The sequence below is a fragment of the Corvus hawaiiensis genome, chromosome 7 (assembly GCF_020740725.1).
Source record: "Corvus hawaiiensis isolate bCorHaw1 chromosome 7, bCorHaw1.pri.cur, whole genome shotgun sequence".
Taxonomy (NCBI): domain Eukaryota; kingdom Metazoa; phylum Chordata; class Aves; order Passeriformes; family Corvidae; genus Corvus; species Corvus hawaiiensis.
The window spans coordinates 21,177,892-21,204,788 of record NC_063219.1 but is presented as its reverse complement, the minus strand read 5'-3'; the positions used below and the strand labels follow the sequence as shown (position 1 = coordinate 21,204,788).

Below are 26,897 nucleotides of genomic sequence, written 5' to 3'. Positions count from 1 at the left end.
GCCTGGCGTAATTGTTACTGAAGTTTTTAGTATTCTGTTTCCAGCTTAAGGGGGGCATTTTTGTTATCAGGATCTTTGCATTTCCTCTCTTCTCCAGGCCCCTTGTGTCCCTCCCTTCCTCAGAGATGATATACCAAGAATAAGAAATAAAATGAAAAACTGGGTATTCAGCAGGCAGTAAAAACAGAAGCATGCTTTTATGTTCATCAAAAAGGGTCTGTTGTGGAGCCAAGTCACTGACCTTTTCTTCTCATCCCTCATGGGACTTTCAGGGAGAGCTGTGCTCTGCTTCATGGTGAACTTGCCTGTTGCAAGGAAGTTTGCAGACATGTCCTGTGAGCACACACAGGACTCACTTGAGCCCTTGGGTCCTTTGTGATTAATCCACCTTTCACCAGTGGGTCTAGGTCTCACACTGCAGACTGTATGAGCTTTTTTAAGATTCTCTCCTTCCTACTGAAGCCTCTACAGAGTATTCCACAGTTGTGGGGTTCACAGAGGACTAAACAAGATGCTTCTTGGTCCAACTAGAACCGTGGTTTACATGTAGGTGTTGGGTGCAGTCTAGGGCAGGGGGCTCATTGTGGAGGTCAGAGAGGACGGCTGTGCTTAAATCAAGCTCTTCCTCTACCTTGTCCCTAAAACCCTCCAGGACAAGCATAACTCAAGTGCTCTGCTGCCAAAGCTGTTAAGAGCCAACTCAGAGACACCAAGGCAAGTCAAGGGGAGGGGAGACTAAGGAGGAAAGAGGGGTAAGAAGGTGATGTAAGAGCCCTGCTATTTCAAGCACTCTTTTCCACAGAGGATCCATTAGGTTTCGAAACAGCTACTCAGAAGCATTTTGTCTGAGATGGCAGCATGGCTTTCTGAGCCTTACGTGACTCATAAGGGGCATATGCTCTGCTGTATTGGTCTTTGAGGCATAATGCATACATTACTTGTCAGACTGTGATACCCTTTAGGGCTTTGTGGTTATAGGTTCATCAAGTGAGGCCTATTTTATTTAGCAATCAGCACTTTAATTGCACATAAATCTCTGTATTTGTAGCTCCTGCAGCAGGCATCTCTATGAAGAAGCCTTAAGATGTCATAATATTTGAAAGAGAAAAATAGGCATTTTTTGCTAGGCCCTGTAATTTAAGTAGCAAAATAATTGGGTAGGAAGCATCTCTTGTCTCTTGTTGAATATGATATGAAAGACAGTTACAGCTTTTCAAACCTGGCTAAAACTATGAATTATCCTAGAATATTTGTATGGATCTAATTCAGGCAGCTGTCAGACAGAAATATTTGAGATTCTGTGTATTGTCTTGCAGAGGGACTGTGGCTGTTTCCAAAGACTTCTTTTATTGTATGAAATGAGGGGAACTTGTATAGCACAGTAAACACTGTGGAGATGTTTGAACCAATTAATTGGTTCCATGAGGTTATTTCTAATAGAGAGAAGGATAAGTTTGGATGGACTTTAATCATTCTTACAGCATCCTTGAGAGAGGCATACCAGAAACTTTACGAGGTCTGTTACTTCTTATGTTGGTATACCTTTCAGGTTACTGTAGGAATTATTCTTCACCATTTCAGGAGCACTGGGGGTATGGGTGTGCAAATTTTAGTTTATCTTCTTTTTTATTAAAGTGCACATTCAAAAATCCTTCCTACCTAGCCTCATTGTCAGCCTGGGGCTTTAACATTCTGCCTAGTGTCCATTTTCTTGCTTTGACACTCACCCATTGTATTTTGGATGAGTTTGTTATTATGGTTTGCCTGAGCTGAGCTGCTCCACCTGATGGTGAAAACAAGAACATGCCTTCTCTCGTGCAATGAGGTTTTATTTGAAAAACTGTGACCTGGGGGAAGCATTTAATGCTGTAAGTGTATGCTGTGTGCTGCCTTAAGAAGACTTACTAATGATGTTCTGTCCCCTTTATACTCGAATGTAGAACAGATAAGGTTATGTAAACAAGTTGCACAAAGATCTTGAATCCACAGTTTTCTTTCATGATTATAGTGAGATGCCCTGGGGTGGTTACTTGTAGCATAGACAAGTGCTTCTCAAGGTCCAGATGCTGCCACAACCTGAGATGCAGCTGTGATTTGCAAGAGATGCATGTCTGAAAGGAGTTCCTGCTCATGCACAGAAAGGGAATTGCTACTGCTTGGTATCTGTGGATTTGGTCATGTTCTTACTACCCAATGTGGAAATACTTCATGGTTGATTATGTTGCATAGAAGACCTTGCCCATATGGTATTTTCTGTCTCAAATCCACTTAGTTGCTCAGAAAAGGCGGTAAAAACTAAAGAACTCTGAAAGAAACAACCTGCTTACAGTAAAAGATTTAAAAGGCTCTCTTGTGGCATTGAAAGAGAAATAATCACATAAATCTCATGAAAACAGCAAAGAAACAGGACGAATAACAGAGCTTAATCTTCTCAAGTCTTTTAGTTTGCCCACCTTTTTGCAATGCAAGAGTCTGTGGATGCATGCTTCAGTAAATTCGTCTCTGTCATCTTCCATGTTGCCCTAAGATATGAGAATATTTTCCATGTGATAGCAAAATCTATCATCTCTAGCTGGTCATGTCTTCAGCCAGGAAAGCAAAAGGTACGATTGTCTGTTTCAAGCTAATGTGGCAGGGATGAAGGATGGATCCTATCTGGAAGAATGCTTATATATAATGGCACGTGCAAGGAACCTTCTTTAAAATATTTGAGCAGCCTGAGGTCAAAATTTCCTGTGCTATTGAGAATGTAGTGTGAGATCTGACCATCCAAGCATGAGCTGGTTACATTCAGTCTGCACTCCTGCGAAAGTGAGGTCATGGAGTACCAACAAAAATGCTGTGAAACTCTGAGAAGTCTCCTTGTTCTATTCAGCTTTCATAGCCTCTATCAAAAAATGCAAATTTTAAGCTGTTCTTGTATTTTTGTCCTTCATTTGTATTAAACATATACACTTAACATTGTACAAAGTGGTGTGTACAGACCTTCGTTTTGTTTTTTCTTTCTTTCAGACACCCTGGCTCTGGAATACCAGGCAGTGCTGGAGCGGGTATCCATATCAGGTAAAAGTTACAGTGCTGTCTGAACACTGTCATGACACTTCTGCAGAGCTCTGTTTTTATTACGGTGGAGTTTTGTGCCCATATGTTTGTGTGAATGGGCTACTCAGCATTTCAGAACATTGCTAGGAGATACTTCCCATCTTGCTTGAGGTTAAGATGGGAAAAATGAACATAGCTGTCACACCTGAATTCCATGCATTGAATTCCAAAAGCTACAGAGAAGAGTTTGCAATTTAAGGAATTTAACCTGTCTAGGGTGTATTTTCTTTTTTATTTTTTTTTTCCCCTGAAGAGCAGGGAAGGGGGAAAAAGGCAACTGCCAGACTGGAAAATGTGAAGAAGAGTATTGTCCAAGAGACACATGAATGAATCCCTGTGACAGTGAACAGTCCTTGGAACAGGAGAACTGTGTTTGGATGCTACTGGTTTTGAAGGTTATGTAGCTGTTGGAAAAAGTTCAGTGGAGACAGTTCAGCAGAAGTCTTGATCTGAGAAATGTTGAAGGAATTTGGTCATGTAGCCTCAGAAGAAATAACGACTTCAATTCCACCCAGAGACTGAAGGGTGAACTGAACAACACGAGGGAAGCAGCAGCGGAAATAGATTGGGGGAAGTGCTGAAACTTAATCCCTCAGAAACTTTAGATACAATTGTTTCTTAGGTTGATACAGCTACCGTCACTGGTGCCTCTCAGCCCTGTTTCCTACTATTTTGTGTTACTACGTGCAATAAGAGGTTGACTTAAAACAAAAGACCATGAATCTTACTGATTGAAGAATATAAGTTTACTGGACTTACCAGAAGACCAAGGTCATTTAGAAAGTTGGTTACAACTTCTAGAGTGTGGGAGCTAAAATTGCTATATCTAATACCATTCTAGTAGTGGTGAGGGTCCAAAAAAGAGCAAATTGTCAAATAAAGTCATTATGAAAATCATTGTCTTGAAGATAAAAATTTCTACTGGGTGCTAATCAGGGCTAAGTACTGAGTTTTCAATTTGTTTTGTTGGTTTTTTTCCATAACTATATAAAATTTCTAATCTTTTTTTGCTACAACTCCTTTATAAATTACTCAACAATGCACTGCAGAAATCCAGCTGGACTTTATTGTAGATACAGTCAAATGGATCATTTGGGTGACAACACAGCCATAAGCACAGGTTAACCTATTGAGGTTAAGTCTATGGAGAACTGAAACCTAACATTTGAACTAAGTTAAGCACACTATTGATACCAGAAGGAATCTGTGACATCTTCGGAACTGCCCTACACTATCACTGTGTATGGCTTTAGAAATATTAATGCTATTGTTAATAAAGCAGCTAACAGTCTTCATCTTTTACTAAAAATTTTCCCCAGTGAGTTCCCTTGCAATAATGAGTATAATAGTTGCAGTTCATTGTAAGCTCTTACTTTCTTTCCTTTTTTTTCATTACACGTGATTAAAAGTCTATTGGCAGTCTCTCTAACTCAGAAAAGGCTTATATTGGCCCAAGAAAAGGATGGATTTTGAATGTACACATTTTTTGTAAAGCATAAGCATATGTCTATATTAAAATAACACCCACAGAGCATTTCCTGGGAATCCAAGGACTGGCTCTCAGCTGCAAAGAACTTGTCTGCAAAAGGAAATGGGAATAAAAGGTGCAACCGAAATACCTCTTGCCAAAGGAAACAGCTCATACCCTGCTTGGGTGCATAGTTGTGCCAGTGCAAGCTACTCTAGAGATGGTTTATCTAATCCCTTGAGAGATGCCCTCAGGAGCTTCTCCTTTGCCAGTGTCCCTCTCTATCGCTGCCATGGAAAAAATGACTATCATGGAGGCACATTTGCGTGGAAATTAGAGCAGCTCCTAGGACTGGCTCTCTTAGGCTGACTGTCAAACAGTTTATGTGTGCCACCAGTTACCTTCTCTGAAATTACCCCAAATTTGGTTGTGCATTATTATTTTTATTTCTTTTACTTTGAAACAACTCTGTAACCATTTTGTATATCAGACAAGATGCTTGGATAAATTTATTTTATTTTCTTCTTTCCAAATGCTATGTCCCCAGAAAATGGTTACATTCTTCAAAAGTAGGCATTTCTATTATAAAGAGCCCTGCTCAAAGCCCACATTTTCATCATGAGTAGATGAGATTATATACTAGCATTACTTTTTTTCTAGTTAATCTAGCATTGTTTTTTTGCTATGCTTTAAACCCACATTACTGTTATACAGCAAGATGTTTCAAGTAAACTTTCAAAACAGACTTAAGAATACTCAAAATTTAGTTTGCTCTGCGTTCCAAATGGACAGCATCATAATTTTTGGCATTACAATATTGTCAGGACTAAAACATTAGAAAAGAGTACATTGGGGAGCTTTATTTTCCAGATCCATCAAAGCTTGAAAGAGGCAACCATCACCTTTTTTTTTACATAGGATGCTTATGTATAATACAATAATCCCCTGTGATTAAACATGTCTCCTATAGACCACAGCTGTCTGTAATGTCAGTTAGACTCTATTAACCTTTTCTCATCTCCATCTTTCAGCCACTGATGCCTGACCTTCATTATTACTACATAGTTGAATTGTCCTTCTACTGGTCCTTAATGTTTTCTCAATTCATTGACGTCAAAAGAAAGGTAAGAACAATGAGACTAAAAACACCAAAAGCTTTAAGGTTTAACATATTGTTTTTGACTTGAGGAATACCTGTATTACATGGGCAGTGAACTGGAAATACAGTTCTTTCTAGTATTCAACTCTTGCAGATATTAATCACTGAGAAACTGTTCCTGTCTTATTCTGTTCCTTGTTACTATAGTGTGGGCGTTTTCTGCACATGGGAAGAAGAGCCTGGAGCAAATATTGAAGGACAAATAGCAGAAGCCAAAAGAACCTTCTGCTTTCATACAGTGGCTTGAATGGAATTGAACAAGTAGTATCTGGTAGATGTACAGTTTCTTCTAAGAGTTAAACGATGAAATACCGAGAAAAGAGCAAGACTGCCTCATAAATTCACAGTATTACTTTGTAGGATAAGATTTAAGAGGGCTTTCAGGTTTTTCTACAAAAGGACAGTGAAAACATTTAATATTAAAAAATGATGTTCTATTTAATTTTACCCTTACAATCATGTAGCTGAGCATTTCTGGTAGAGGGCTGTTAATGAAAAAAATAAGGCTCTGTCCAAACAGAAATATTTTTTCCACGATCAATAGCAACCTGTTCCATATTCCAAGTTCTCTCTCTGAGGAGAATCCTAGTCCATAGCAGAACAAGCAGCACAACAGTTACTCTATAGTAACAGTCTGTAGAGCTATTCTTGCAGGGGCTTTTATGTTTCAAAATTAATTTTTTAAGCATTTGAAAGGATTTTATAATACCTTTATGTGCCTCCTTCAGCTGTCATTTAAATAAATGATTGTAGGCTATGCTAATGGAAAAATCCCTATTTAATAGAATTTTAGCAGGAGCATAACTCTGAAAAGAGCAAATGAAGGATGCAGTATGACCTGAATAAACTTATCTGCCATTTAGAACCACAGTGTATTCCTGGGAGTCCTATGCCAGAGCTACCTATATAGAAACACACTCCTCTATTTGGATTTCCAGATTATTCCAGAAGTAGAAATCTCAAGAAAGCATCAACAAAATTTAAATCCATATTGGAGGATAAATTTTAAATAAAACAACCAATTTATGATGAATACATATAAATCCCTTGCTTACCTTGTCTGTAGATGCTAAAGATTCCTGTTAATCATGAGCCTGAAATGAGTATACCTTCACTGTTTCACAAACCAGAGAGAAACAATTCTCACGGGAGCTGTCTGATAGAGGACTTGAATTTAAATCAAGAGTAATATTGACTAATACAGTAAGCTGCAGGGGCCAAGTCTGTTTCTTAGTTACATATAAATGACTTGTTCTTGTTATCAGAAAAACTTCAGAGCAACCTGCTGTGGAAATAGGATGAGACATGGAGGTGGGGAAGTGGATCGCTAACAGCCAAGTAACACCGCAGCCACAGATTTGCAATGCTTGAACCTAGAGCACCAGATCCAAGTAGTGTCCCAAACACCTGCTGTGTCTGAGAACGTGCAGTGTCCAGCAGAGAGCAGGAGCACAACATCTGCAGTGCAATGATAGCAAGTCAAAAGCCTTTCATTATCAGCACCCAGCAGGGAACAGTGGAGATGCTGTATTTATAAAAACCCTATTAGATCACTCACCAGTTTGGACTGTGGAGACAGCTCTTTTTGTAGTGCAAGTGAATTTGATAACGAGGAAGATCAGATTGGAGAAAGGCAGCTGTGCCCTGGTGTCACAGTAAAACTGCTTGTGAGTGCAAGCTGCCAAGGAAACCCACTGAGTTGAAAAATGTTAGTTCTAAAGACTTACAAGAGTTGACAAAAAGGAGTACAAGAGACAGAGACACCAGCTCTTGCAACACCATAGTAGTTCTCTTTTATAAGAAGGTTTAGTTTAAAAAAATGTGGAAACCTTGTAATGCACCCAATATGCAATGTGTGGAACGGTGCCCATATGAAATAGGGATCTGTTTAACAGGAAGCAGGAAATTTGCCAGCTAATATCAGATGTTATTGTAATATTTCACAATTGGCTTGTATGGAGCAGATTAACAGTTCTCAACCCGAGTAAGCTGTCGATGTTTTCATGTTACAGTGCAATGAATACTTTTATCTAAGTCTTGGTTATCATTTTAGATACTTTAAATTCAGTAGCAGTGGTTGTGCTATATCCCGGGATGGTCAGAAGTGCCCAGTCAGTCTTGAGCACTGCAGGAATTCAGCCAAATGCTTTTATTCATGTAAGGTTTCTCTGAAGGAGAGGTGCAGTGTGCCCTTGCTGGAAGCAGCAGCACCCAGCACTGGCCTAACTCCAATGCTGGTCTTTTACTTACTGTAGATCAAGAGAAATGTCCTTGCTGTTTTCCATCTCCATTTTATTCTCTGATAGCAAATTGATGACTTCAGAAATTACTTCCAGGGGTTTTTCTGTCTTTCAAATACTTGTTTATCTTTATTTAGGTGTTACAAATTCCAGCAGATTTGTCTTTGCCTGACTGGAGGTGTGAGCAAACTAGGCCTTTGCACATACCTACTATTGGCATTAAGTCAGTCAGCTGTGTGTGTCAGCTTCTACAGTTTTATAATGACATGTTGTTAGCTTCATAAATATCTCCTGTGTTGCTGTAATGATATTCTCCCTTAAGTGTGTGCATTTTCCAAGATGAAACCTAGTATGAATCGGTGTTTTGTCATCTTTGTCCAGCTTCCTATATTCCTGTTTTGTAAAACACTGAAAAAATGTTAGGGAAGTTTGTTAGTTTCACAAGTACCTGATAAACCTAAAAAGCAGTGAGGCTTATTTACATGCTTTCTGGATACCTGAAATATTGTTTAACAGAAAAATATTTGACAGATTCACTCATTCCAAGAACACAATGATCTGTAGCTGCTAATTGTCTTGAATATTAAATTTTGATTCTAGAAAATTTATACTATATTTTGCTAAATTTGGATACTAGATCTCTTTCTTCTAAGAGAATTCTCTTGGTAAAGAAAGAGACACGGAATTACAGAATCACAGAATCACAGAATTGATTTCTTTTGTTTCAGTGGAAGCAATTAAGAGTGCGTATGTTTTGCAGACCTTTCCCTTTCCTTGTTGGTCTGTAATATAAGCCATGAAGATGATGCTTTGCCCTTCAGTGGCACTAATGCTCCATGGCCACTTGGCAGTTCAGTCAGTGAGTGTGACATGTAAAACAAATGTGGGTGGCAGAAGCCTTAATTCCAGAGGGCTTGTCTACAAGTTGAGACCCATGGGGTTTTTCTGCTGTCTGCCCTGTGTTCTTCCCACTGATGGTGTCTAGAATAGGCTCTTTCTCCTATTCTTAGCCACAGATTTTCATGACATAGGCAAATGATTATCTTCCAGCAGTTAAAACTGGAGGCTACAAATCTTCTGTAAATAAATACATCTTCCACAAACATACATATGATTTGAAATATATTAACTAAAAAAACCCAGAAATTAAAAAGCCTATTCCTGTACAGCTGCTCTTCCACTATATATGGGTGAAAGTGCTGGAGTAAGCTGGGAACACAAGGACCATTTGGCTTTATGGAGACTTGTACCATTGGTATCTATGTGTTCATTACCCTTTTGTGTAACTAAAATCTAACAGGTAGTATCTTCAGAGCATAGTATTAATTAATGACTTAAAGAAATGTCACAAACAGGAAAGAAACCCAATAACAAAGCAGTCGTATTTATGTCATTGCTACTTTTTTCCAACAGTTTTCCATAGATCAGTCCAGCACTTCTGTTTCAGAGGTGGCAGAGTCAAGTAACTGTCTCTTTTAAGAAACGTATTACAGAAGGAGTTCCCTGGACAGCATTTCTTTAGGAAGACTTATGCAAAAATGCAGAAGACTGCTGCCCACAAACATTAGGATTCATATTGTCAGGAATGCCTTGAAGAACATCCAAGAGGGACTAGAAATCTTGTATTTGTAGAACATGAATGTGTCAGCTGTGAAAACAGAGGAGATTTTCTGCTTGACTTTTTGCCCCATTTGGACTGCCTATGTGCTAACATAATTGCATTTGGAAGGAAAGTTAAGAACAGTGCCATAGTACTTGCAGGTGAAGGAGGTAAAGAGCTAGGCTGCAGTGTGGCCATAGGGCAATGCTAGTAGCTTACAGGGAATAAGGTAGGTGCTTTGCTGTTTTTGTTATTGTGAAATGGTGAAATGGTCTCCATGTGGGGGTTTGTAGTTATAGAAATGACTAAGATGCCATAGCCTTGCTTCCCTTTAGGACACTCAGAAAGAGAAACAGCCTTTAACTGTCTTTTTCTTCTGTCTGTTTGAAGAATATGGATTTAAAGCAATGGCTTGATAAGACTGCTGAATGTATTTTATTGTGTTCCATGCTTCTGGGGGCCAGATAACCTGGCTGAGAAATGTTGGGTGTATACTAAACTGGCATATGAGTCTCTGCTTTTAGTCTTTTTATCTTTTCTCCCCTACCCTGCCCTCCTACCCTTCCTCAGTTTTGTGTTGGAGATACTGGCAGTTTTATCTGAGTTTTTATCTGTCCCGTGGTTTTCGCAGCACTAAGGCTAGAATATCTGCACAGCTATCAGCTTTCGTTGCTCTCTGGCCTCTGTCAAGGCAGTGCCTACTGAGGAGTAGGAAATAGGATATTGTAGCACCTGATAGCATGAAACATAAAGTGATAGGCTGGGAGCAGCTCCTGTCTGTCTTCACTTAGTGAGACTGCTCAAGCTGCAGGTTTTTCCATGGACTCCAGGTGTTCATTGCAGGGAAGGCAAGTGCTGGTACTGAGAGGCAGTGGCACTGCACGTCCTTAAAAACAGTGGTGCATGCTACATTCCCAAAGAGAGCTATGGGAACGCTGTGCAGTTACTCCTCTCAGTACTGAAGAGACAGTGCACTCAGGGGCTGTAGCTGCTGCTTTTCCAGAGCTGACCCTGTGTTAGTTGGAGCTCATGGCACTTTCCATAGGGCCCTCCTGCTCAACACATGTACCTTCAGTTCCTTTGCAAACCAGGTGCTGCCTGTCTAAAGGCTCTCAGTTTTGGTTTCTCTGCTGTGGGCCACTTAGCTGAAGACTACCACAGCTCAGCAGGAGTGGCCCACATAAGCTATCAGAAAGCCAAATTCCACCTCCCAATACACTTGATAAGCAGGGTGCCTGAAGGAACTGCTCCTTTTGACTGCCTGGATCTATCTCCCTTTAGACAGCTCTGCGTGAGAACCACTAGATCTGCTGGGAGCTGTGGTACAAACTTTGCATCTGGTGCACAGAGAAACTTCCCAGTTAAATGCTGCCTGTGATCTTTTCTTAAGGGTTTTTATATCACTTTCTCAAAGCTGTGCAGGTAGTTCAGCAAATGCCAACAAGACTTGTTTTTGACAGATTCGGTGCCTTGCTGAGAAGAGTCTCATCTCTGCAGGTCCTGTTCTCTCATTAATCCCTCTGGGAGTCTAGTCCAGGCAGGCAGGTTGTTCCCTCTGCTTTATCTAACTGCCCCTTGGGAAGAATCTGGGCATGTTACTTCTGGGAGCTTCACTGCTCCCAGATTTTTCAATAGTAACAGTTACTGTCTGGCCAAGTAACTGAGAGTTGCTGATCTGGAGACCAGCTAGCCTGCATCATTTGGGAGGCAGTAGATTGGAACCAATTAAGAGGAGACACACCAGCTCATTTGAAGACTTTTCTGACCCTGTTATGATATGAAGACAAAGCACCTTGATTAAAAACAAACAAGTAAAAGCTTGGATCTGGAATTCTCTCAGTTGTCCTTGGCAGGTGCCTGTTGTCCTAGTGCACTGGAAATGTGTTTAGCCTTCCTTTGTAGCTATTTTCTCTCTTCTGAGTGGTGCATTATTTGACACTTGGTTATGCATATCGTTATATTCATGTGTGACTCGGTGCATAAAAAGTATGGTGGAATTTGATTTGTATGTACATATGCCTTTTCAAAGTAACTTCAACTGCAAATGTTTCCTTTATTTTTGCATTTTGTTAACATACAGTGATTATTTTATTCAGTCTAAATGCAATACAGAGCAGGGTATATAATGCACTTATATAGTAGATCTTTTTATAACTTTAACATAATGCTGGATTTAAGAAACACCCATCCATTTTTGTATATGAGTACTGAATATCAGTGTTTGCTTCATTGTTTTTTGGTTTTTGTTTCTTTTCCTTGCTTCTGCTGCTCTAGGATTTTGGAATCATGTTTACACATCACATTGTTACAGTCACCCTGATTACCTTCTCATATGTAACCAATTTGACACGAGTGGGAACCTTGATCTTATGTCTCCATGATGCGGCTGATATTGTCCTAGAGGTGAGATAATTCATGTGTCATCCTGTCAGTAGGTAGAATCTTTTTGCTATGCAGAACAAGTATTTTCTAGGCCAGTTCAAGATGATAATGGTGATTAATGTAGTGTATTTCCTTGCTTAAATACATTGCGCTTATAGCAGCGCAAGTTTCTGATTTCAGACTGGTTTATCCCTTGATAAGTTGCTTGTACAGACCAGCGACTGGTAATGCATTGCATGCCAGGGAGGGTTACACGCAGATTTTAAATACAACATGGTAAAATAAAAAGCTAAAGTTGCAAAATCTGCAAAGTGGTGATAGTGGGTCACCTGGTTCTTAACCCCTCTGACATGGTGTGTGGAGCAATCACCCTGTCTCCAAAAGAATTGAGGTGTCATGGTGTTTTTCTGCTCTGCTTTGCTGAACAGAAGGTGTTGGACAATTTAGCGACTTACTTGGGCGTGGCCAGTGAGCTGACCTCTGATTTTCCCGGTTCCCATGCCTCTGGATCCCAGTACCAGCATTAAGCAGTTGTATTTGGAGAAGGGATGATTGAAATTCTTTAAATTCAAGATAGTCTGTTAACTTCCATAGTGGCAATTTAGAAATGTCATCCGGTATCTGCATCAGTTACAGACAGCTCTGGGTCACGCTGGAATTTGGCTGTCTGTGAACTCTCCTCTAAAGTTAATAACTATTTTGTCTGAAATTATTTTTTATTCAAGTACCTGCAAGGATACCTGTTATGCAAGAATATAGACTCACTGCATGAGTCACCTATTGCAAAATCAAGATCCTGCCATTCTGATTCAGTAGTGCTGTAAATATTGTATTATTTTTAAATCTTTTTTAATCTAGAAGGTACATGACTGCCTGAGATAGGAAGCAAAATGAAAATGTGGATTTCTCCAGATAAAAATAATTACATCTTTGCAAGTTTTATTTTTCTGTTTTAGCAATGTGTATAGCTAGCTGTGACTTCACCTAAGCTTTCTTCATTCCTCTTTTCACCACCAGAAAGAAGTACTTAAAGATGTTTATTCTTGATCAGACCAGTGTCTGTGGAACTATAAAAACACTGGAGAGCAGCTATAATAGGCTAGCTAAAACCTTACCCTCTATTCATTCACTGACTAAGACAAAGAGGAATTGCTGGTATTCTCACCTGAGTTGCAAACATTGAGCAAATATGCTTCCTCATGAGGCACATACTTAAGTGGTCTTTCTAGTCAATTCTTGCAATTTGGTTTGACTGGAAATTCTGCTAGGGCAGTAGGTCACAGCCTTGGTGCCATATGAGAGGAGATAGACTCTTGCACACTGCTGGTATTACTGAGGGGAAAGTCAGTGCAGAGGAAAAAAACTATCAAACTGCAAAAGAAGTTGGTTAAATATCTTGCCATGATGGGTCAGTTGTGCACCTGACCTGTGTTACCCATTACATATTTGTAAAATTGAAAAGCTTTTTCTGGATGCCACTAGACTCTTTCCATCTATGATTTCATAATGAAACATGTCCAGTGGAAAGCTGGAATTCACCATTTTTTGCTGTTCTCATTGCAAAGGGTAGTGTGCATTGGTCGAAATAATGGAGGTGAGATTTTTTCCACAGGTCTTAAGGTATCTGCAAGTATGGAAGAACCGTGGTAGGATTTTCAGGAATATGTAGAGCTGTGGTACTCAGTTGTAGTCATGGTTTTTAAACTCAGAAAATGGTGTTGTATTGTCTTAGATGGCCAAATTCCATCCAACAACTGCATATTCTTTCCCTTTTTTGTAGTCTTTTTTATCACTATAATTTGTAGAATTATTATAATTTGTTATTTGAGAACTGATGTCCCAATAGCTGTACTGTTTCTGAGAAATGACATGATACTACTACAAGTTGCTGTAGTAATATCAGCTTCATGCACTATGAAACCAGTTTTTTAGACTGCCACCATGGCAATACATCCAGAATTCCTGGACTGAATTTTCCATCATCTGAAAATCAAGGAAGTTGGTAACGCTTCTGCTTTGCATGTTGGCACCATAGTGTTCTCTTTTCCTTCAAACTAGGCTGTGAGTACAAAATGCTAGGAAATTCATTTGTGTCCTCTAGAAAATAGGGCTGATTCAGAAGTTATGTTTTCTTTGCAGGACTGGTGGCTTTCATCACGTTCTGTGAGCTTCCCAACTTGGTTTTAGTGAGGAATATTCTTTATGTCCAGGTTTTTAGTGGGAACATTGCAGAAACTGGGTAATATCCAAAAGTGCAGGTTTGGTTTTGTCATCCACATTATCTGTTTCTCTGCATTCAGAGAATGAATTCTGCATTCAGAATAGTATTCTGTATGCATGGTTGTGGTAATTTTGCTCCCTTTTAGCACTCTGGAAAGTCTGCACAAGTATCTTCTCAATATGGGGGCTGAATGCAGGTCCCCTCAGAGAGGAGCTTTGAAAGGGTTCCCAGTAACTTAAGTGGACGCAAAAGGGTTCCCAGTGACTTAAGTGGATTCTCTGGATACACGACAGAAAACATGAAGAAAGACTGTCCCTATCTTGAAGCAGATGTTATTTTAAAATAATTATCTGCTTACGCACATTAACATTGTGGAAGCAGCACAGACATCTTAAAACAAACTTCCTTCCCTACATACCATTTTCTTCAGGGAGAAAAGGTTAAAGAAACTTCAGGGAAGATCAGTGTTTTAATGAGCAGTTTCAGAGAAGAGTAATGAATTAATGAGTCCTTCACTGGGAAAGAGTCAGAAGACTGCATGAAGACAAATGAGAGAAGCATGTAAATATAAGCATAAGGCAACAAGATAGGAAGCAGAAGTTGAAAAGAGAGCCTTGGAAAAACACTTGAAGGGGAGGAGCATAATCTTTGAGGTGGAAACTATTCTGCATAGGCAGAACAGGAAGAAGAGATGCTTTAGGAGAATTGAGGATATGGGGTGTAGTGGGGGAATTGAGACAAAGTTTATATATAGCAGCCTCTAGAAGGTCAGAGAGCATGGGGCACATGGAAGGTGGATGGCTGCTGAAAATGCCAGTGGAGCATACTGGAAAGGTGAGAGATAGGTAGTAAAAAGGCTGGGGACAAGGACACCATAAACACACTAGGGTTCAATAAAAGGTTTAGAAGAGTTTTGTGAATCTGAAATTGCAGAATCTCAAAAATGAAATTGAATGGGGAATAAAGAAATTAAATACATACTCTAGTTTTATGAAGTCTGGTTGGGTTTTTTTTTTTCAAAAAAAGTATTTTCCAGTTCCTTGGTGGAGAGGAGTTCCAAGATCACTGTGAGCTGGCCCAGTGAAAATGTTAGTGATTTCATAAAAATTTGATTTCTTCTTTTTCTTACGGCTTGTACACAGTACAAGAGAACTCAGTTGCCCTCATGGAAGTAAAAAGACATCTTTTTCTTTTGCAGGCTGCCAAAATGGCAAATTATTGCAAGTGTCAAAAACTGAGTGACCTTCTGTTCCTTACTTTTGCTGTTGTCTTCATTGTCAGTAGGCTTGGCATATATCCCTTATGGTGAGTAAGGACATTGTTTTCCTCTAATGTTAAGCACCAAACAAGCTTGGAAATAATTATGTTGTAATTGAACATGATTCACTGCCATTACTTTATTTCCCAAAGCACCAGGGAGAGTTTCAGACACAACCAGGTGCTGAAATAGCCTATTTGCTAGAGTGCCATTGTGTTTACTATGTGCTAGATGAGAAACATCTGGGGCTTCTGCTGGTTTTAAGGTAGAAGTGGGTTGGAGACAGCATAGCTTCAGGCAAGCAGGTGGCTAGCTGTGTTGGCAAGAAGTGAGAGGAAAATGAAAATTTTAGTCTCAAAAAAAACCAACCAGAGGCTAAGCTTGAAGCTAGGATATTCTCAATAGTTTCATGAACATTTTCAGCTTGAAGAAGAACACAGTGGAATAAGTAAAGTCTGACCTGCTGAAATTGGTATAAGGATGTTATTGCCATGCAGATTGCAACACTGCAGGCTACTCCTTTTCCACCTCTCCTTTGAATTGGGGTTCCTGGGGCAGCTGTGTAACACATATGTCTAGAAGGTAGTTACACGATAGTAATCTCACGTCTTCCCAGACAGTCGGCTGCTGGCATGTGCACATATTCTCTTCTAGGTACACAGACACGCATGCACACAGACTGAACATAGATGTTTGATTCTTTCGGTAGGATCTTCTGCATCCAGAGGGCAGATGGCTAGTTAGGAAACACACGGGTGTACTTCACTGTAAAAATGCATTGAAGTTTTTCTGCAACCTGTGCATTATATCTGAGGAGGGCTGAGAGAAGGTCTTGGCCTTGGCTCTTTTCTATTCTCAATCCTTTCTTTCTTATAAACAGAACTAGCACAGATACCTGTATTTCTAGGAAAGTAAGAGAGGTCTTTCGTTGCATCAGAAAATAACAGTGACAGTTTTGTTCTTGGGAAGCACCAAGAATGCCAGAAATTGTACCCTTTGCAGAGTTTATTTAGATTACCAACGAGTTCTTATTCAGATATGCAGAGAATTTACAGATGCCAATGTCAACCTCCCTGCCACAATTTCCTCTCCAAACCTCTATAATGATATCTCTTTGAGATTTTGTTAATGCAAACAGGGTAAGACCGAGGTGCCCTTAGGGAGCTGTGTCTTCAGCTCTCCGTAACACTACAATGTGGAAGTCTCATTTAGCATTTGATGACTCCAAAGATAATGTCATAATGCCTGGTCCCTACTGTGCTGTGAGTTGTTGAACAACCATGATGAAACATGAAAATGAATAGACACACAAACTGCATTTTTAGAAACACTTGTTATTTTCTTCAAGGAGCAATTATTTCTTTCTTAAACAGTTTTGCTTCCCTTCTGCAGTCCTTCCCTGAAGCCAATTCACTGAATTTCTGTAAATGAAATAAGCTCGTTTTTCTGTTTCCATTATCTCAGATAGGAAAAATGGTGACATTCCTGCTCATAGGATTTCACCTGTCCCTTGCATTCTGTTTTATATTGAGGAATGGAGAGGGGACCCAATTTCACCAGTGCATTTCTGCCACTGGAGACTGCAGTACATGACTGTGCTTAAGGGAAGGCTCAGTCAGATGAGGGCTGGATGGGTTTGCAAAGGGGAAATCACACTTGGCCAACCTGATAACCTTCTATGATGAAATAACTGTCTTGTAATTACATAATCCAATAATTACTGGATGGTGAGGCAGAGTGCACCCTCGGCAAGTGTGCTCATATTCCAACCTGTGAGGAATGGCTGGTACACCACAGAGTTGTGCTGCCATCCAAAGGGAAGAAACCTCAACAAGCTGGAGATACAGCCAACAGGAACCTCAGAAGTTCAGCAAAAGCAGTGCAGAGTCCTGCACCAGTATTTGCTGGGGGCTGACCATCAGGAAAGCTGCCTTGCACCACAGGAACTGAGGGTTCCAGTAGGCACCAAGGTGAACACGAGCCTGGCACTGTGCCCTCGTGGTAGCAAAGGCTGGTGGTATCCTGGGCTGCATTAGGAGGGGTGATCCTTCCTTTCTACCAGCCCTGGTGAGGCCACATGTAGAGCACTGTGCCCAGTTCTGGCCTCCCCAGCACCAGAGAGACACAAAGCTACTGGAGACAGTCCAGAAAATAGTCACCAAGATTGATTAGGGGACTGGAGCACCTCTCACATGAGGAAAGGCTGAGACAGGCAGGACTGTTTAGCACAGGAAAGAGAAAGCTCAAAATAGGTATTATTAATATAGAAATACATGAAGGGAGAATAAACAAAACTGAGCCAGGGATTGTCCACTGACAGGAATGCAGCAGCTGACAGTGTGCTGTGTACTCCCTGTCACAACCAGAGTGGTTACCCTGGTGATCCCTCTGCCTTGTCATGGTTTAGCCCCAGCTGCCAAAAAAGCCCCATGAAGCTGCTCACTCACTTCCCACCAGTGAGATGAGGGAGAGAATCAGGAGGGTAAAAGTGAGACAACTCATGAGCTAAAAACAGTTCAATAGGTAAGGCAAGAGCTGTGCACACAAGCAAAGCCAAACAAGGCTTTCATCCACCACTTCCCACAGGCTGGCAGGTGTTCAGCCATCTCCAGGACAGCCAGGGCTCTATGGGTATTGGTGACCTGGGAATGCAAACACTGACACTCTAAATATGATCCCCTTCCTCCTTCTTCCCCCAAGTTTGTATGCTAAGCATGACACCATATGGTGTGGGGATATCCCTGTTGTCAGCTGGGGGCAGCTGTCTTGGCTGTGTCCCCTTCTAACTCCTTGTGCACCTCCATTCTCCTCACTGGTGGGACGTGTGAGGAGCAGAAAATGCCTTTGCTCTGTGGGAGCACTGCTCAGCAATGGCAAAAACATCTTGGAATTACCAACACTGTTTCCAGCACAAATCCAGAATATAGCCCTGTACTCCCTACCATAAAGAAAACTAAGTCTATGCCAGCCCGAACCAGGAAATCCCTTAATCAATGAAAAATACATTTATTTATTTGAGCATGCAGATAGTTTAGTGTGTATGTATGATCTTTGATTTTTTAAGACCATTTTATTTCCAGACCAAAGCCTTGATGTATGTATTCCTAATGGCTACCCTTAGATAACAGCCAAAGGCAGTTTCATTGTTCTCAGCTGTACTGTAGGCAACACTTGTGGGAGTCAGAGTTAAGCAGGGATGAACCATGGGATGCATGAGCTTGTCTCTCCCAAATCCTTTTCCTCTATGAAACAGCAATTCTAAATCTTCACCCCTATTAGTTTCCATGTCAGCAAAGATGACTCACTGGAGCGGCAGCAGGCCAGGAAGCATAGTTTTGCTCTCCTTTGCTGAAAATTCAAAATAGCAAAATTTGGTGCCTGATTAATATTACATAAATATGCAAATTTTTCTAGCGTAAAAGCTGAGAGGTATAAAATCAGTGTGCATGTAATGTAAAAGGAAGACTGTAATTTATAAGAAAACTTCCCCCACACAGGAAGGTGAATACCCAAGACAGGCTTCCAGAGACGTCACTTCCGAAGCACTGGTGTGCTGTTGTGCTGCCGCTTTGCATAAGTGCCTTTTAATTTTGCATAAAGGTGCTCATAAAGAATTCAGAATGTATCAAATGCTGTTGTTTGAAGGGTGTTTAACAGCAGGGCTAAGACAAAAGAAACTGGCAATTAGGTATATATTTAGCAGTCTTTCTGCAGGCATCTGGAGTTCATTTCAGCAATAATTCAAAAACACCAGGATACTTTCTGCCTCCTGCTGCTAAGTGAATGTAGGAGTAAAGCTGCTATTTTCACTGACAAGACATTTTGCTTGTGAAATTCTCCCACTTGTACATAATCACTGTTCTAGCAAATTACAACATAGAACACAACTCCCCATGAGTCAGGGGGAACATGATGCCTTCTCAGGGGATACAGAATTGTAAGGAGAAGGAAAGCAATCTCAAACCAAAAAATCAATATAAATTGTGCAAGGCCTTGGCTAATCTAATCAGGCTGGGTGAAGCAGTTACCTCAAGCTGTAAGGGAAGCTGGGTTTATATTTACCAGGTTAAGGCACCAAGCCAGGTAAATTCAGGTTCTTCCAAATTGCTCTAACTAGTTACTAGGATGCAATTTTCCTGAGTTTTTCGCTTCTTTTGATTACTTTTATAATGAGTTATATTGTCTGGGAGGTAAAAAACTGTGTTTCAGGGAAGTGTTGCTGACAAGTACTGCTCTCAAAAGGCAAGGACACAAGCCAACAGCCTTGGAGTTCATGTGATCTGTGAGGTCTCAGCATGCACATATTGCATACATGCACTGAGAAATGTAAAACAGTGCCTTAACATTGCAGATTTAAATGAAAGCCTGATTTAAGCGGGTTATAAAGAGCAGAGGTCATGTTCTGCATATGCTGTCCCCCAAATTCTCATCTAGGCAAATTTGGTATAATCCAGGTAGTCCGTATTATGCTGTTCTGTTCTTGATCTCTTCATACACTGTCAGTGTCCAGAGTATTATATCACATTAAAAGCTGTGTGGATGGACAGTCAACTACTTTGATTAGTTGGTATAGTCTTGTTTGATGTCAGTAGGTGCATCTTAACTGGATCTTCTGTTTGTTAGTCTGTTTGGAAATATGCTGGGGAAAAAATGGAAAAAAATAACTCTCACTGTTAAAATTCAAAGCTGTTTCAGGTGTATGTCTCCACATCAACTGCAGTGTATGGCTGCTAAATGAGATTTTGGTGCCAATGTACCTCGTATAAGTATGGGTCAGCCAATCCTCAGAAGAAAAACTTTGTTCCTTGCTATTCTTTCATTTTAAAAACTCATTCATGACTGTACACACAGTCTGGCTCATAGCTGATTTCTAGTTGCCTTTACATGGCAGTGAGTATCTGCATGAACCAGAAAAGCCTGGTGTGATTCTTTAGGAGCTACAACTAACTTCTGTTCACATGGTGAGCTGTAATGAACCCTAGTCACTTATTACCAGACTTTCCGTCATCTCGGCATGACTGGCCGAGTAGCTCCTCCTGAGTTCCATCATTGGTTGAGCACTAGTGTGGGCCATAGCCATGTTGTTAATGTACACGCTGTGTTTCCAAGTAGTGATACAGTATTGCCAGTTTGCACTGTTCTTTCTTTTATCCTGGAAGCAGCTTCTTTTTGAGCAAATAGGGCAGTGCAGAACCCCTGTAAGTAGCAGCTGCTGCAAAAATTTGCTGATCCTCTCTTTTTCCTAGCTTTGTTCTTTAGCTGTTCTTTGACTGGGTTTGTGCAGCTCTTAACAAGCAGTGAAGTTGAATTGTCCTCCTTCATGCTAGTTTTCTTTCCTGGGATGTTTTCTCCTGATTGGCCCTTGGAGGATGTATATTGTGTGGGAAGACAGCATGTGGACCCCAGCAGAGTCACCCTGCTTCACTCCTCTGAACATACTGGTAAAACAGAAAGCTCCAACTTACCCTTAAAAGCACCCTACTGTGCCAAAGCAGTACGTAGGCAGTAGTTAAAGCAAGAGTCCTGGTCAGTTACTTGACATAGTAAGAATTCAAGTAGCCAGATGAATCCCAGCTGTCCAGACCTTGTCTGGACTCTGAATGAACACAGTTGTTTTGTGATGGTGTTAGTTACACTCTTGTTGGACTGTAAACCTTCCTAGCCCAGCTGGTATAATAAAATAACGTTCTAATTAATTAATTAATTCTCTTCTGACACTGTCTCAACCTCATTTTGCTCAGAATATTGTCTAAACCAGAGCACAATCATAAGTTGCTTGTAGCAGATACTGAAGGTATAAATTATGATTTTGATACTTGATTCCTGATGCTATTCATGCTGTCATTGAGTGGATGCTGTAGAACTAGCAAAAATTATCTATCTGATGTGCTTACATTTCAATCTGTTTGTAGCTTCAGCAGGCAACTTATAATCAATCAGTTTATCAAGAGCATTTAATAACAAGGTTTTGGCAAAATAACAGTAGTATATTCGAAGAACTCATAGACTTCAATTTATGGATTAAAAAGAAGGTTTAATTAACGAAGTCTCTATAAATTTACTCACAACTCTTGTCTTACTCTTTAGCAGAGCATATATAATGTTGTCATCCCATCTGCTTCTGACAAAACGTTATCAGATGTTATCCTTTCTAAGGCCTAGTTATTTTATTTCCTCAAATTGTTTACAGCATTTGTGAACTCAGGCCTCTGGAGTTTTACAAGAAGCAAAGATGAAATCTTTGGAGTACCAGGTTAATACTGTTCCAGCTATTTACAGGGAAGCTATAAGAAATGGAAAGGTTAGAGGTGTCATTCAGCATTGTGGGCTTGCAGTGTAAATAACAAAAAGTGGCATTTGCTCAGTGTTTCCATTTTTAAAATTTTCATGTGATCACAGCAGGAAAAAAATTATTTCATCAGACTTCTAAATCTGATTCTTATCCTCATTTTTAGTTTCTACAGACTGTACTCTGTGGCTATAATAATGCTTTCTGTTTTCAAGGATAGCCTATTCAGTTGGTCTTCTCACTTCTCCTTTTATTAAGAAAATGTCCTGTCTAAAACCTGTGCTCCAATTGGAAACAGGACAGATACCTGTGCAGTGGCACTTCTCTTGCTCAGAATTATTCTGCCAAGTGTAAATGTGTCAGGGCAAGGGAAGCAGCATGGGCATTTTTCTTGTGGCCAGACATCTTAGCCACTTTTAAATCAGCTCAGGTAGGTAGTTTGAACTTGTGCAAATGTTCTGCCTCTTCTCAGCCCCTTTTCTCTTAGAGGTATCTTTAGCACCAGGGTTTGCTGTTACTGGCACGTATTTTGTGGTTCTACAGAGTCAATACAAAAGCAGAACAATGCTACTGGTTCACTGCAAGTTTCTGCTGTATGTAGGATGCAAAAATCATAGCTCTACAAAAGCCCGTGAGTAAGTTAACTTACAGCTTGAAATAGTAAATTACTTTTGAACACCATGATCAACAGCCGTGGTGGAGCTGGCATCTCATTTGTGTTCAGCTAGAACGAGGTCACTGTGGCTGAGCACCTTGGGAGAAACCCAGCCCCCATGTAAGTGAGCACATTCTATAGGTTTCATCAGTGTTGTACAGTGGCAGAGTTTGACCCATAATATCTCTGAAAGTATAGATAACTATTAAGAAAATTGGATTAAACTGAAAACTGTTTAGGGATGATTTCACAGACATTGATGTGGCATATAGTTAAACACAACTGCACTTATTTTTAGTCAACAGAAAGGGGCATGAGGAAGGCTTTCTTATACTGATACTCTGTTTAGCCAAGACTGGAAACTATAGTTTACAACAAATGCTTTTCCTCTTTGGAGAATAACATGAACTCCAGGCAAATGGATCTTGATATGTGTTCTCTGTTGCTCATATAAAAGTTTTATATGTCCCTGAAAATCTTCAGATTTGGAAGTGTCATTCTTAGCATAACATAGTTCCTCAGTAGCTCTGAGTTATTATCATGGGCCTTTACACAAACATTTTGCCATAACACATTACTGATACAACATCTTGCTGAGTATAATTACACTCTGCTAGGAAATTTGAGTTGTCTCCATATCCTGGCATCTATTGAAGGACTCTTCTGAGGTTTGAGCTTGGATTGTGAAGGTGTCTATGACCTTGTATCTTTTTTCTATCCACAAGAGTGTAAATGCTACTATTCATACCAGTGTCTGCAGAATCAGCTCAGGGGCAGTAACTGCTGATGAGAAGGAATTGAGTGAAAAGCACAGCTGAAACCAGGACAGTGACAGCTTGATCAGAATGGTCTCTTCTACAGTACATCAAACATGAATAATTTCCTGCCTGCTCCCATCATTTTAGTTAAGTAATTGGAAATCCTATTGATCTGCAAAGGGCTTAAAATAACACAGAATCAGTGGCAGGTCTGTAATTTCTGCAAAGACGTATTGTTCCTGATTAGTGTTAGGACAGGAGCCACCCATCTCCACAGCAGCTGAGCATGTATTAGTACCATGTCAGGAAATCCTCTGATGTGGGGCTGCTGTGGGTGAGGAGAATGCCATGTGATGGCGACCTCACTGATAAAAATGAAGTGTGTGGATTTAACGTTGCTCTGAATACTGACTCAATAGTTTATGTTCTTTCTGTCACTGCATTTTGCAGAGATCTTTCGTCAGTTGTCTAAAAGAAGGAGGGTAATGAGCACCACCAACCAAACAATCTGATGTATCAGTCTGAGATGCTGTTGAAAGATCATCTCTCTCTCTCTCTCTCTCCCAGTCCTGCTTTCCCTGCTTCATTGCTTGCATGTGGGTGACTGGTTCATCTGACTCTTCTCGGTTCATAGTGGGTCTCATTGTATTGCCATGCACTGATACTCTGGAGGGCTGAAAATGTAAAACAGCAGGATCTGAAAAGGGAAACAAGCTTGTTCTCCCACTCAGCAAGATCCAAGAAGCAGAACAGTGATATAGACACAGCAGCTGGCCAAGCTGAAACTTAGATGAAACACCTGGCAGTATAGCCCTTTATGTACTGGATTTGCTAGAATTAAATATTTAGCTGCACTGCAGCTTGAAGACTCCAGTACCTAGAGTGCTATAGACCAAAGCGTCCTCAATTTGATGACTGTTTTGTGTATCATTCCATACACTTCTGAGGTAAAAAGCTGTTTAACTCATTTGAAGTCTCATGCAGAAATATCTGTGTGTAAGGTCTGTTGTGTAGCACTGTCATTAAAAGTAACTAGGACAGCCTGGGATAAGAAGTCCTATTAGGTTTCAATCAAGGTCTGAATCTCAGAGATAAATCTTGACCACTGATGAAATGTATCTGATTTATCATCCTGTGGCTGATCAACATGTGCACATACATGTGCTCTCACACTCCACTGCTCTTCATTTATCTGTGAATCTCAGTTTTATTTTTTTCTACCTGTCAGTTTTATGGCATCTGTTAAGGAAGTAGTCCACAGTGTTTTATAAACAAGCTAATTCTTACAGCATCTATATGTGGCCAACAAGGTGTGCCAATACTTTGTGTCCATCTTTAACAGAAAATGAGCTGTGTAAAGAAATTTGAAAATTTCTTAGATCACATAAGTTAATACGACAGCTAAATCCACAGTTTAGAACTGCTGACTCTTTGTTGTTTGGTCGTAGTCACTTTTTACCACATATAATGAAGAATAGACTACTCTTTTGGGGGCGGAAGTAAGTGCAATTGTTTGGGTTTTTAAAGGAAAAATTACAAAAAAGGCAGAAGCTTTGAAGCATTGCTGGTAGGAGTATTGTTGAGTTACTTGCACTAAATGGGATAATTAATGTAACTACGTAATTACATAAATGTAATTACCTACTTTCTCGGTAATGTATGCAGTATTGAAAGGTGGCCCAATACAGGTGGTTATGGTGCAATATAGAATACTGTTGTCTAATACACACTTAAAGGAGATAAAGACATTAATTCTGAGTTATTTAGACAAGCTGGTATCATATTGTGCTGTCCTTGGTCATATTTTGAGACTTCTGTCTATTGTGCTGTGTTAACGAAGTGACTTTAATTCAGCATGTTGCATGCACAGTGTGTTGGTCACTGGACAGTGCTGCAGAAGCTAAGGCAACTTGCAGTAGCACTAATTTCAGCTGCAGTTTCTGCTCCCATTGGATGTGAAAATAGTGCCCATCATCCTGCTATGATCATTCTGATCTAATTTCTTGCTTGTCTGGAAGAATACCTACTCCTTTCACATGATCCTCCTTTTCACCTCTTTTCATCCTTCTCTGGGCCCTTTCAGAAGCAAACAGCACATTTTTGTCAGTTCTCACACAAATATAAATAAGCATTTTGCTCTTCCACCCATTCCTCTCTTTCTTTATATCTCTTCCTTCATCTCCAGGTTTTCCTTTCATCCTTGGTGCAAGATAAGGGATCGACTTGCCGAGAATTAGTAGCTGAAACCCAAGAGCCTGGACTTGGGCCCACTAAGTTGTGGGATGGGAGTGTTACCTTGATGAGTCAAAATGTGGGTCTTTTACCTCTAGTCTCCTAAGTACTGCTTTGCTGGCTAGATAAAGTGTTACAGAGTAGAGGAAAAGCCTGTGTTACTGTTGATGTGTTGCAGGTGATTGTTCCGTAGTTGTTGAAAATGTGTTCATTTTGTTCTGAGTGTTTAATTAGAGTGGTAGTACAGTAAGTACAGGATTTTCTCTCCCAGTGGCTCAGATATTGTGGCAGCATTCCTAAATAAATACCACAGATTTCTGTAAGAGTAGATTGGATCTTAAGTGGTGAATTTATTTTTATTTGCTTTCATCAGCCATACTGCTTAATTCAATATTCTAAACTGAGTGCTTCTCACAGCCAGGTGCACAACCCTCCTTGAGATGCATTTAACAAGGGAAGAATACCTTCCACGAGATTGTGTTGTGTTCTCCAGCTATCAAAATCTTCCAGGGGCTCAGAAAAAAAACAGTCCAGAAATTATTTTCAAAAGCAGAAGTGAGCATTTAGTTTCAAATTGCAAAGATCTGAGAAATGCTGACAAAAGTTAGCAGAAAGGTAGAGCACTTGCAGCTTAAAGTGATTTTCCCCTGTGAGATCAAGTCCAGCTGCTTCAAGTCAGATACCCAAGAATCAAAGTTTCCACCATTCATTATGAAAAGCTGGGATTTAACTACTGGAGAGCTTTGAAAAGTTCCAGCAAGCATGTTTACAGATGGAAGTGCTTTTCTGAGTATTTTAATCTAGGATTTATTTGTATATACATCTTATAGGCACTTCCTCCTCCATGTAATCCATTCTCATGCTGCTTTTTCCAGTCCCTATTATTTGTGTAGTTGATTAAAATGTTTCCATTGAATACTTGTAGCAGTGAAAATGATGGAAAGTGATCTAACCAGTCTTCCCTCCCCTCCTTCCTCAGTCTCTACAAATAGAATTTCTCTGTGTATTCTAATAACCTTACAATTTTTCTCCCCATTTCAAACTTTTAATATGAAATAATTTATTTATTTGATAGTTTGTTTTCTTACCTCCATTTTCCCCTGCATTTTTCTGTATTTTCCACTCATCTTCTGCTCTGTAGGTGTTTAGACATAGCCTTAGCTCCATGTGCACACCTAGCCTGCACATTAGACCACCGAACCCTCTTAGCTTTGCTGAGCAATTAATGAGATCCTTTATGCAGATTTAATGGAGAATTCCAGTCCTGTCCTTAGTTTGCCAGACATGAGCAAATTAGAAGGAAGTCTGCTTTTTCATTGAGGCTTATTTCCCCGTCTGATACACATTATGTGAGTCATTTGCACATGCAACTGCTTTTGGTACCAAAAGCATTCATTTTGGCCTTGCTGTCTTCCTGACTTCTGCAAGAGTGGGCCAACTGCATCTCTAATGCTGCTTTTTTTTTACTTGATTTCTGTGGAAGTCACCAGAGATGAATTTGGTCCAGTTAATTAAAATATAAACAGAAACCTG

The 26,897-nt window shown here is 40.1% G+C and overlaps 1 protein-coding gene across 2 annotated transcripts in view; it reads left to right on the top strand.

Annotated features, from left to right (window-relative positions):
• Nucleotides 1-26,897, top strand: part of CERS6 (ceramide synthase 6) — a 119,962-nt gene that overhangs the window by 81,509 nt on the left and 11,556 nt on the right. For both annotated transcript variants that reach the window (XM_048308829.1, XM_048308828.1), the window contains exons 5-8: nt 3,013-3,063; nt 5,602-5,694; nt 11,844-11,972; nt 15,371-15,477. In XM_048308829.1, coding sequence (XP_048164786.1) covers nt 3,013-3,063; nt 5,602-5,694; nt 11,844-11,972; nt 15,371-15,477 — 380 coding nt within the window. The remainder of the gene's footprint in view (nt 1-3,012; nt 3,064-5,601; nt 5,695-11,843; nt 11,973-15,370; nt 15,478-26,897) is intronic.